At 36.8% G+C, this 13,450-nt stretch overlaps 1 protein-coding gene across 3 annotated transcripts in view; it reads right to left on the reverse strand.

Annotated features, from left to right (window-relative positions):
- Positions 1-988: 988 nt before the first annotated feature.
- LOC140137829 (dual specificity protein phosphatase 12-like) overlaps positions 989-13,450 on the reverse strand; it is a 37,794-nt gene continuing 25,332 nt past the window's right edge. For 2 of the 3 annotated variants that reach the window (XM_072159621.1, XM_072159619.1), the window contains exons 5-8: positions 11,833-11,929; positions 5,531-5,735; positions 4,056-4,104; positions 989-1,608 (exon numbers count right to left, since the gene is read on the reverse strand). In XM_072159621.1, coding sequence (XP_072015722.1) covers positions 1,505-1,608; positions 4,056-4,104; positions 5,531-5,735; positions 11,833-11,929 — 455 coding nt within the window. In that variant the 3' untranslated portion in view covers positions 989-1,504. The remainder of the gene's footprint in view (positions 1,609-4,055; positions 4,105-5,530; positions 5,736-11,832; positions 11,930-13,450) is intronic. The other variant, XM_072159620.1, reaches the window with a different exon arrangement.

Below are 13,450 nucleotides of genomic sequence, written 5' to 3' on the forward strand. Positions count from 1 at the left end.
TAAGCCCACCAATATCTGTCCTACAATGCTGGCTTTAAATTAACACACTTCTTTCAAAATGCCAAGGTTATTTTATGAGACTAATCAAATTTACTTATTATTTTCCTTATACTGGACTAGTTATATTTTCCTATATCTAAAATTGAGAACATTTTCATGTATCACCATGCTATGGATCATCTTATACAACTAGAATTTTAATTTAATTTCAAATTATGTCTGCAATATCAATTACCCTCTATAGTATGTTTCGTCTAAAGTTGAGAGTTACACTAGATTGCATTTCGCAATGGCAGATTCAAATCATGTGCGCTAACCTAATCCCGCAGGGCTTACACACATACGCGTAAAAGGGCGATTTGTCTGTACGCTATCAACGAAACTGCGTAAACAGCAACACACTAGTACTAATTTAAATCTGCCACTGCAAATTCCAACATGGTGTTACTCTCAACTTTAAGGCAAGACACACTCTAGTTGAGATGTACAACTAGTGTGAACTTGCAGAATTCTCTTAAAAACAATAGAGGTTATCCGCATTTTATAAGCTGCATATCCTATCAGTCCTTGTTTAGGACTTTCAAAAGAAGTACCTGCATGTGCAACCATAACTGTTTCAAAACAGCCTGCCAAAGTCATGCAGGTTGTGCACTGAATTGGTTTAAATGAGGAATACTACGGGAACCAGCACCTTTTGTTAAAAGTCACACATGAGTAAAGTGGATAACCTCTATTCCTGAAGCTTGTGAAAAATTGGTGAATAGTAACACAAAGTGAGATATCTCATATACAGTCTGATATTAATGCTGAATATATTATGAATAAAGATTATATTCTAAAAAGTAAATCTGTGTAGCATTTGTCTTAATTTTGGTAATTAGTCATTAATTTTACTTTATAATCAGAATCAGAATGTGCATTTTACTAGCAGATTACAAAGATATCAAAGATCACAGGAATGGAATATTGGAAAGAGATATGGTAAGATACAGCAGAAGTCCAAATAATGACAGATAGTGAATATGGCAAATATTACCAAAATAAGGTAAGGTAGACACAAACACATTCCACTATTTTGGACAAACATCACTTGTTACATTCCAGCACTATTTAGACAATGGTGATACATGCAGGTTGCTGCCAATATTATTTTAAAGCCAGATATAGTTTCATGTTTTTGAGTCCATTTTCTTCTTTCATTTGTTTCACACCACCTCACCCAGGTGTACATAAAGGAGCTTTCAGATATGATCAATCTGAAGTGCTTGGAAGACTTGTATCCGTAAAAGTTAAATGAATGTGTATTTCTCAATGACAGCAATAATTTCTCCCGAGTCATGCTGCTTCGTTCGGGTGATGCACATCATCAATTACCATGGCAACTGCTGTATTCAGCAATGTTTTGGGTTTTTTTCTAAAACAAATTCTATATGTACCCAGGCACTGACCAACATTCAGCAGTTGCACCAAAATGACAATGTTTTTCATTGAAAAAACACCTCTATCATCTTGGGAGCTGAGGTGGCATCCTATGTACTGACTTGTCCACTCTGTTCTCATGAATTTGGATGGCAGGTGTTATCCATGCTCCACAGGAACACTGCTGGCCTGAAATAATGCAAACATACAAATATATATAAATACAAGAGCACCACTGGTGCTGTAGCTCATTTGTTATGGGTTATGGTCAGGAATACCATGCGTAGCTATGTATAGCCATACATAGATATGTATAGCCATGCATAGCTATGTATAGCCATGCATAGCTATGTATAGCCATGCATAGCTATGTATAGCCATGCATAGCTATGTATAGCCATGCATAGTAAAGCCATGCATAGTTATGTATAGCCATGCATAGCTATGTATAGCCATGCATAGCTATGTATAGCCATGCATAGCTATGTATAGCCATGGATAGCTATGTATAGCCATGGATAGCTATGTATAGCCATGGATAGCTATGTATGGCCATGTATAGCCATATGTAACCATGTCATGGCCATGTATAGCCATGTATAGCTATGTATACAGGGCTGCCAACTTTTCAGTATTCTCAAAATCACCATAGTGCTGTGATCAAGCACAAATCAGCATTTTGAAAATATACTTACGGTTCTCAAGATATTTATTTATTCAAGGCATTTATTTATTTGTACCTTTTGCTTGTCGAGTATCCTTTGATTTGATTTTGTTTAATACAGTTTTGTTTGTATATTTAATGTCTTGGATGCACCATCGGATAGATGAGTGCCACTGATGTAAAAGCAATTTCCAAATAAAAACTTGAAACTTAAAAACTACAACACTTTCATGGTAAATGGCATGCATAGCTATGTATAGCCATGCATAGTTATGTATAGTCATGCATAGCTATGTATAGCCATGCATAGCTATGTATAGCCATGCATAGCTATGTATAGCCATGCATAGCTATGTATAGCCATGCATAGCTATGTATAGCCATGGATAGCTATGTATGGCCATGTATAGCCATATGTAACCATGTCATAGCCATGTATAGCTATATATAGCTATGTATAGCCATGTATAACTATGTATACAGGGCTGCCAACTTTGAAAAAACACATTTCAGTATTCTCAAACCTCAAAATCACCATAGTGCTGTGATCAAGCACAAATCAGCATTTTGAAAATATACTTATGGTTCTCAAGATATTTATTTATTCAAGGCATTTATTTATTTGTACCTTTTGCTTGTCGAGTATCCTTTGATTTTATTTTGTTTAATACAGTTTTGTTCACAAGTATATTTAATGTCTTGGATGCACCATCGGATAGATGAGTGCCACTGATGTAAAAGCAATTTCCAAATAAAAACTTGAAACTTAAAAACTACAACACTTTCATGGTAAATGAAATAAATAAATAAATAAAATTTTGCACACACATCTAATTTTCCTGACTTCATATTTCAAACAAGTGCTCCCTTCAATCTTCAGAACAGGGAAAAGCCTCTAGCCTAGTGTTTACCCCAGCACTTCCCTGTTCAGACTTTCTGTTTGTCTGTTTTGTAATGTCAGAGAGGGGTTGTCATGGTCCCATATACTGATATACTAGGCCAGTGCCAGTCAAAAGGACATTTCACCTGTGTCCTTGAGTAAATGTTTACATAACTAATTGGGTCAAGATGTGTGATATAAAGTGTAAATGAGTGAGATGTTTGTTCATAGTCAGGGTTGCCAACCAACAATTTGGTAGCCCAATTAGTTCTGATTTGGGAGAATTTGAGACACTATTTGCTCATGGCTTGTGCACAGAAGTAAGGGCCTATAGACTGCACAAGCCCAATTGGTGCTAAAAGCAACACTGAAAAGCAGACATTGTAGCCGCACTGAAACAGTAAAGTTCAACTATCTCTTTTACAAATTCGCACGATCAAGGAGTTTGTACAGTGTTTGTAATATGAAAAGCACCACAAACAGTCTGCATAGGAGACTATTCCATGAAACTAGGTAAAACTTTTTGTAAGAAAATGCTCCAAAAATGATACTTTCCGTCCAATTTTTTAGCTAAATAAGTAACAATCATGAACCATCATGCAAAGATCGCCACCTCAAATTACCAGATCCATTGCTCAAACGATGTAGCAAGAGAAAGAAAAAAACATACAGAAAAATGGATCATGCCTAGAGTTCATTGTGCTAACACAATGAGCTAAAAATGGAAACAAAACAAAGAATAACATATTGCGCTTATCTTTACAAGCTCAATGATGTCAAACTAACTTGAACATTGTTGGTGGTGACAAATTGCAATATACTGTTGCTTGTACCACCATTATTTAAGTTTATAGTTTGGCATTATTGAATTTGTAAATTATACACTTGTATCCATCCTGATCAATTTTGAATCATGACAGTTAGAATTGCTAGGAGGAGGGGAATTCTGGGTATCAAGCAATCCATAGCAAAATATGTTTCATGTGTATTTTAATTTACCTTGCACAAATTTGAGTTAAAAGGCAATGTATGTGTAGCAGATTGGCAAAAGTTGAAACTGACTTTCATTTATTATAAAATAAAAAAGCTTACCTGCCCAGTTGAAAGAACCCAGTCTTGCATCACATTTTGGACACAGAAGCTGTAAGAATATATCAGAAAGAAATAAACTCTACTGCTTTATAACAAGTAAACAGGTTAGATGCAATGCTATTTTTAGATTATATGTGACACGATCTGGTCCATGGAGGCCAAATGCAACCAATTTGAAATTGGGATAAAGGCAAAGATGGAGTTACAAAAAGCAATAAAATACATAAGCAAATAGATATCCCAAAACTTCGTAACTTTAGTACCAATATTTGGTGTTTTCAGTATGACAGCACATTGTTTGTATAAGGTAGTGATTATAACGCAATTTTCAAAAATGCCTGTTTTGGCCTCCATGGACCAGATTGTGTCACATAATTATGCACTCCACTGAGTACAATTGAGGTGATTTTGAATTGAAGCTAAAGGGTTCTTAAGTTCTAAGTGCTTCCCGATTTTATTTAAAATAAACAGTTTTTTTTACAAAATTAAAAAAATTGTTAAATTTATCAGCAGCCTATTTGTTTTACACACCTGGTCCAATTTACAATGCCACACATTGCGTTTGGTCACATGACCCATTACGTTAGAAAATATGCAATTTGAAAGTTGCACTTTGGTCCATTCCATTCTCAGTTCCTGTGTATACGTCAGGCCTACTGCATTGTTTGAAAGTGGAATGGACTATTTAAATGCAACTTTCAAAACTTCATCTTTTCTTACATAAGGAGTCATTATGACCGAACACAACAATGTGTGTCATTGTAAATTACACCAGTCCTGTCAAACAAAATGGGCTACTAGTACTAATAACTTTAATAAACTTGTTGTTTAATAACTTGCAAACCATTGATGAGAAAACTGCCATAATGGATTGTACTTGTATAAGAGTATTAAAAGCAAATAACAGTTAAAGTGTTTTATCATATTAAGTACATTACAGGGGGATTGCAAACATAGCACTTAGTGAACAACAGATCAAAATTTGCCAGGCCAACCCAAAGGTGAAACAACTTCCACCCAATGGACCATTCCAGTTGAAATCCATACACCCCCTGTGGAAGACATGACCTTAATCTTCTACATAGAGAGTGTGAATTTCAAATGGGGTTACCTAAATGGGTGAGTCCATTTGAAAGCTACACCCCCTGTGGGAGATTAAGGCCATGCGTGTCTTCCATAGGGGTGTAAGGATTTCAACTGGAATAACCCAATGAGCAACACACACATGCACTATGGACCACAATTAATGGCCTCATCCCCATGACATAGTTCAATAACCTCAATTAAACAATCATAGTGCAAAATTTGACCTCAAGTTTCAGAGTATGAGTTTTTGTATCCAAATTTTCAAAGGTCATTCAATGAATGGGCAAATGTATTGGGGTTAAAGAATGGTGCCTTGATAGATGAGCATGTTGTGGATCCTAGTGATGGCAGAACCAAGCATCATTGGTCCAGTTAATCAGGCAACTTACCTTTCCACTTGTCTCTCCTATTAGTAATGGTTCCATCCATGCCACTGGCTCTGTGAAGATAGAAGTACATGTGGATGTGAGAGTCCCAGTAGCTCCTGTAGACGGGGATGAAGGTTTGCCTACTGTCTGCTTGTGCCACCTGAAGCTTGCTTGTCCCTTGCCAACATCATGATTAAGTATACTGGTATCTAGAAATACTGCTCTTCTGTAAAAGAAAAGATATGGAAGAAAAGAAAGTGTTTGGTATATTCCTATTATGCACTCCTACCCCCCATTCCAGTTGTAGAAATTGAAATACACAGGGCATGAGGGGCAAATGGAGTTGTAGAAGGGCAAATCAGGACCTCCTCCATGATGGCCGTAATATGACAACAGGGGCTTAAACCATGAGATAAATCACCATGCTAAATGCACTAAGTTAATCAATATGTGACTTATTTTAATCCCAATTTGTTGAGTATCCATGACCAATACAAATATTCCATGAATTTCTGTAATCTAAGGTTTCTCCAGATTTTAATACAATTTTGCAGGAACTACTTCTGACAGTAATAATAACAAAATATTGTGTTGCCACATGAAACTTATAACATAATTTTTTTTTTCTTATTTTGTTTGGTTTAAAAAAATTAATTCTGTGTTAATTTGGAACAGTGGTGTTAAGGGGAGAAGGCAAGGGGACAGCTGCACCATGTGAGAAGTATTGCCCTCTCTGTGGGATGCTGGTTGCCCTGATATTTAAGATCTTTAGGCTTTTTTGTATTTTTTAGCCCATTTAAGACAATAATCATCAAATCCCCACCATCCCCCTTAAAAGATACCTCCCCCTCTGAAACTAGAATTACGCGGTTCGTAATTAAGGTGGCCCCCACATAACTATACACCACATGAGGCCACCATATAGTATACTATCACAATATCAAGTTTGATATAATATTGGAGGGCTGAGCATGATACCATAACATATCGGATGAGTCATAAAAATATCGGACGAGCCAACGGCGAGTTCGATATTTGTATGACGAATCCGATATGTTATGGTATCATGCGAAATAAGCCATCCAATATTATCATTATTAGGTTTTCTTAACTCCTAATAACCCTGAAAACATAATAATGAAGTTGATCGGTGATTGCGTTTAAGCTGGAGAGTGGATTAATGGAAATGAAGGCAAAATATGCAAATGAGCTCATTAATATTCATAAATATGCAAATAACATGACACAAAAAGTATACAGCACATGAGGCTACCATAGACTATCACCGTAGAAGTTTGATATAAAATTGGACGGATTGAGTGTGATACCTGAATTTATCGAATGAGCTAGAGTTTTCAAATATCATGCGAGACGAAGTCGAGCGTGATATTTGAAAACTCTAGCGAGACTGATAAATTCAGGTATCATGCTAAATTATCCGTCAATTTTATCATTATTATGTCTTCAGAATCTTTTTTGGTCAAAAACATGATTTTTAGTAAAAAAAACATGATTTTTGGTCAAAAATGCGACTCTTGGTCAAAAATGATTTTTGACATGATTTTTAGTCAATTAAGGTGATTTTTTGTCAAAAATGTGATTTTTGGTCAAAAATGTGATTTTGGGTCAAAAATGTGATTTTGGGTCAAAAATGTGATTTTTGGTCAAAAAATGTGATTTTTTGGTAAAAAATGTGATTTTTGGTAAAAATGTGATTATTGTAGTAGACTTGCTAAGAGGTTGAACACTGCATTTTTTAGAACAAAGGTCCCACTTGGCATGGATGTTCCTTGGGGCAAGAGAAAAAGATTCATCCAAAGAGACACTCTGTCTCTATGCATAAACCCCCCTAATTAGCATAAATTATGCTAATTAGTACCCAAAATAAGGTATTTCCTAACTTTTGGACCATTTCACCTAAAAAAACTATAAATAGTTGAATTTGGTCTACTTTAGGGTGAGGAATTCATTTTTGGGGGTGTTTTGGGAATCCGTGCCCATTTTGACCCTCAAATTCAAGATGGCTGCTGGCCACCATCTTTAAAATAGGCGTTTTACAACTTTTGAACCATTTGAGCTACAAACTTGTGTGACATATCAATTTGTACTAATTTGGGGTTGGAAAACTCATTTCTGTCACTGTTTATGTGATACGAGGTATTTTGATAAGGGTACCAGGGCTTTTAAATGTGAATTCCTAGGTACCTGTCCTTGGCTATATGGTAGAACGATGAACATCAAACTTACTTATGAATATGTATACCTTAATTTTAAGCACCTTTGAGAACACACTCTCTACTGCACATTTTTACACAATTTTACTATTATTTTCAAATAATTCTATTGATAGCAACAAGCGTTATTTGATTTAAAATGATCAGTATGGATACATAGACTGAAATTTGTGTTTTATTTGTCAGTTTGTCAGAGATGAACCAATCACAGATCCCGCATCGGTAAAATTATGTGGCCGAACTAAAAAAAATAGAAGCTTGTTACACAAAACGGCAGAAAAATATCTCAAATCTCAGTGAGTATGGCGATTTGCCAAGCTTTGTAGTAGTAGATGGTATTTGGTTGTGGCGGTGGTGCGAGTAGTGTAGTATTAGAGCTATTGCAGAGGCGCTGTCAACCAACAGAAGGTGGGTCAGACAAAGCTGATAAAGGCTGAGAGGAGTACACACCGAAACAGCCCGGTGAAAACAAGGTGAATGAGCTGTGGCACGGTTTATGAATCCCACATTGCATACCTTTATAGAAAGGCAGATATAGTTTGTGAAACCCACACTGCCAAAATTATAAAAGCCTAAGGTTTCAAGAAACTTGAACCTGATCATCTGGCACTCCTTTGATCACGGGTAAATTCCTCTTCGACAGGATATGGTCAATTTGATCCCTGACATCAAGGAAGTACAAAGGTCATCTGGTTGTTGGGATCTGGTGTTTCATGAAGATCTCAGTCAAGCAGATGTTTTCAGGCTCTTTCTCAAATACCTCAGAAGCAGACTCTCTTGTTCCAACATTGAGATCTTTACTATTATGTTGTTAGATGGCCCTTGCATCGATGTCAGATCTTGTGTTATCATTGGCTTAAACTACCCGATGGTTTAAGCCGATGGACTGGCATCAGCATGTACCAAAAGACTGCGATCAATCCCAGTGGATGTATCTTTGCCTAAGGATGACATGTTTCATGTTCCATCACTGCTTGACATTAACAGTCATCCAATACCTGCATCCAGATCACTGCAGCAGGTCCTCCAAGATGGCTATCAGTGGTTGAATTATGTAAATGATCACTTGGAAACGCAGCTGACCAGTGACGACTGGGGTTCTTGGGCTCCCTACCACGCAGAGCGTTCATCCAGGTCCCCCCTTATTCATTTCAAAGCCCTCTATTCTCCCACTGCTGACAGAGTCAGCAAACAGTCCTATTACAATATGCTTCACTGTATGAGTACCTCAATCCAGGACAGACACTCGTTGTGGTAGCTGATCAGCTACTGTACACACTTGCAAAGCGCTTACAGTGGAAGTTTTCAGATACAGACATTACTGAAGTTACGTACCTTGTCTTGTTTGAGGCCATGCACACTTTAAAAGATGTTGTGGTAAGTTTTAGGTGACAGGTTGGAGGGCAGTGGGGGAACCACACCTATGAATAAATAGTCCTTCCTTAGTGCATCTCACATCTTCAGGAATATAGATATGTGCACCAAGTATCAGGCACAGCTGTTCATTCTGATGTACCCAATATGTTGAGTTGAGGCAAACTACTGCTACAGGCCTTGCTCCTGACTTGCCGCTCGTCAACCCTTGAAAGAGTGGGGTCAATCCTTTCCCATCCCGAAGCAGACTTCTGGTTTAAGTCTTCGTTCTGCCAGCATGTCATCAAGATTCTCCTTTATAACCGTTTTCATACGCACCTTCATAACCATTATAAGATATAATGGAGCCTGTCGTTGACGCAGATGACGTGGCACACTCTGGGATTCGATGATTTTTTGCATACGGAGGTGTACATACTGGTTTGTGCCAGTGATAACACAATCTTCTGTGAAGAAGCAGGACGTATAGCGACATCGATGCAAGTTCAATCTAACAGCATATGTAGGAAAGATTTCAATGTTGGAACAACAAAGTCTGCTTCTGAGGAATTTGAGAAAGAGTCTGAAAACATCTGTTTTTATCAAGAATATCCCTTCACAGAATCTTGCCTGCTTGTGCCAAATAAGAAGATTTTCTAAAGTTCTTCTTGTCTCCAGACTCCCATCAATAGAAGCACCTTGTTTCAGAAGAGTCCTTATTTGCAGTTGTTGTCCCTTGGGATTCACAAACCATACCAGAGCTCATTCGCCTGATATCGCTGTGTATGCTCATTTGGTTGGTAGATTAACAAGCAAAGTAGATTTAAACTGTCATTCAACACAAATATATTGAGATATTTACCTCAATATTTCGATGTGTACAACACACATCTTCATCAGGAGGGATCTGATGATGAACTGATGGAGTTGAATGTCCTGCTCTCGACCTTTGATGTCCTTTCTATTGATCGGATTAGGGCATTATATAATGAAGGAAGCTCATTCAGCTATGCTGTTGGTATGTAGTCCTCTCAGCCTTTCTCCTTGGCTTGCCCGGTTCACCTTCTGTTGTTTGACAGCGCTTCTGCAGTTTTTTATGTCATACGGTATGCTTAGTTTTCCTTGGCTCTATCTACTACTGCACTGCACTGCTCGGGCTCGCACCATCACCACAACCAGGAATATCATCTACTAGTACAAAGCTGGGCAAATGTCATACTCACAGATATCCAATATATATTTCAGCAGTTCTGTGTAACAAGCTTCTATTTTTTTTAGGTTGCCCACATAATTTTACAGATGATGCTGGATCCTTAATTGGTTCATCTCTGACCAACGGAGAATTAAAACGAATTCCAGTCATATGTATCCATACTGGTCATTTTAAATCAAATAACGCTTGCTACTATCAATAGAGTGGACTGAAAATTAAAAAAACCAAACATGCATTATAAAGTGTGTCCCCAATGGTGCTAAAAATTAAGTTTGATGTTCATCCTTCTACAATGACAGGTACCATAGAATTCACATTTAAAAACCCTTGTACCTTTTTCAAATTACCTCCTATCACATAAACAGTGCCAGAAGTGAGTTTCCCAGCCAAAATTAGTACAAATTGATATGTCACTTAAGTTTGTAGCTCAAATGGTTCAAAAGTTGTAAAAACGCCAATTTTAAAGATGGCGGACAGCGGCCATCTTGGATTTGAGGGTCAAAATGGCTACGGATTCCCAAAACAATCCCAAAAATGAATTTCTTACCCTAAATTAAGCCAATTTCAAATGTTTACACATGTCTATAGGTGAAATGGTCAAAAAGGTAGAGAATACCATATTTTAGGGTCTAATTAGCATAATTTATGCTAATTAGGGGGTTTTATGCATAGATACAGAGTGTCTCTTTGGATGAATCTTTTGGCGGACAGCGGCCGTCTTGGCTTAGAAAGTCAAAATGGCTACGGATTCCCAAAACAATCCCAAAAATGAATTTCTCTACCCTAAATTAAGCCCATTTCAAATGTTTACACATGTCTATAGGTGAAATGGTCAAAAAGGTAGAGAATACCATATTTTAGGGTCTAATTAGCATAATTTATGCTAATTAGGGGGTTTTATGCATAGATACAGAGTGTCTCTTTGGATGAATCTTTTCCTCTTACCCCAAGGAACATCCATACCAAGTGGGACCTTTGTTCTCAAAAATGCAGCGTTCACCCTATTTTCACCCCTTAACAAGTCTACTATGGTCAAAAAATGTGATTTTTGGTCAAAAATGTGATTTTTGGTCAAAAATGTGATTTTTGGTCAAAAATGCGATTTTGGGAAATGGCTTGTCACATTTACAAGAAAAAATCACACCAAAAGAGACTTTTACACATGAAGTATATGAACTATGCACTCTTATGAAGAGGCTACAGATATGAAAAAACCCTGTAGCTCCAGGTGACCGATACACAAATTTATCAGACAGCAAGGTTATGTACAAAGTATAGGAGCCAAGATTCTGAAGACATAATAATGAAGTTGATCGGCCATGGCGTTTGAGCTGCAGAGTGGATTAATGAATTTGCTTCCGCCCGGACAAACAAAGATACAAAGAAAGAAACAAACAGGCAAGGGAACAAACAACCATCTGGATGATAACATAAGCCCCACATACATGTGGGGGCCAAAAATGCTGGCTATGCCACTGATTTGGAATAGGGATTACATGTACATACAGCTAAAGTCCACATACCTGCACTTTCTACATCTATAAATGGTCTGTTGGTTGGTAGCAGCACTCATCTGAGGATCTGAAGCTAACAATTCAACTGGAAGTTTACCTCCACTACCTGGTAACAAAAGACAAGAAATGTCTTTAAAAAAGACAATGCCTCCAAGATACCAGTGGGCACCTTTTGTTATTAGTTAAGGAGACACTTATAATGCTAGCTTTAAGGTAACGCTATTGGATATAGATTTTTGTCTGATTGAAATATGTGAGTCCATTCTCTCCTGATTACAAGACTGAAAATTTTATTTTAATCGGATATTCGGTTACCAAAATATATGGCCTGTCAAAATGGCGCGAAACCAAGAAGTTGGCAACAAATTTCTTTTATTTTTGTTATGCAATGTTGTCAGGTAGGCCTTATTTTCTAATTAGGGCCTACATATGCAAGAATTGTACAAAGTAAAATGTTCAGATCGGCTACAAAATAAGATATAAAACCCATGGATGCCTTTTTCCATGCAAATTTCCATTTGCATAATTAATTATGGCCCTAATCAACTTTTCTAATAAGTGGCCCTAATTAATTATGCAAATTGAAATTTGCCAAAACGCAACCGTAATTTTGTAGTAGGTCTACAGTGTGTGTTCTACCCATGTACCATGCCTCAGTAGGCCTACTATAGCTCTTTTAATTGTATCTGAAATCTTTACTTTGCATAATTCATGCATGTAATTAGAAAATCATCTGGCAACTGGACTTGTCAAAAATATAGAAAATAAAACGAAAGTTGTTGCCAATTTTTTGTTTTGGGTTCGCACCATTTTGACAGGCCATATCTCAAGAACCTAATGTAATCTACAGGGCATATAGCTTTAACATATTATTTAAATAGAAAGAAAATCTAAATTTGTGCATTAGCCAATAGGGCCAGAGTCACCTAAAGCCATCTTGCAATCTTGCAGATAATTCTGATGTATGAAATAAGACCTTCAAACTTTCAGATATGAAGAGTTCCAGATGCAGGCAGCCGTTTCTGTTTTTTAAATGCATATATGCCCAAGTTGTATCAAGAGTCATTTCTCGTGGATTTTTGACTGAAAATTACGATTGTAATGTTTCAGAGTAACACATTTTCGTATCAGATTTTTTTATGTTTGTTTATTATATTTTGTATTCAGGACTAAAATAATATTAATATTATTATATTTAGGGGGGTCTTTTTTATAGGCCAATACTCTTTTGTATGTGTAATTGAATAAAAAATCAAAAACATTATTGTTTTGTTTTGTTTCCTTCATTTGTGCTTTGTCTTGCATAGAAAGGGCCAATATCAACACCTTGTTTGTAAGAAGTATGATTCTTGCATTTTATTTTTATTTTTATCTTAACAAACAAAAAGCAAATTTCTCAGTCAAAGTCTTGAAACGGTCATGGGTATGCATGCAAAAATATTGCAACAGTACTCAGTAGAACATAAAAACTGATACATGACCAACCACGCATGGGAATTGGGGAAGCAAATACTTTAAAACGAATTATTCGAATTATATCAACGCAATAAAATTGCAATACTTTAGTACATGTATTTGAACAGCAATGAAGCCGGCTATAGGCGCGGCTAGGCGTATCATACCATAC

Source organism: Amphiura filiformis, chromosome 17 (assembly GCF_039555335.1).
Source record: "Amphiura filiformis chromosome 17, Afil_fr2py, whole genome shotgun sequence".
Lineage (NCBI taxonomy): Eukaryota > Metazoa > Echinodermata > Ophiuroidea > Amphilepidida > Amphiuridae > Amphiura > Amphiura filiformis.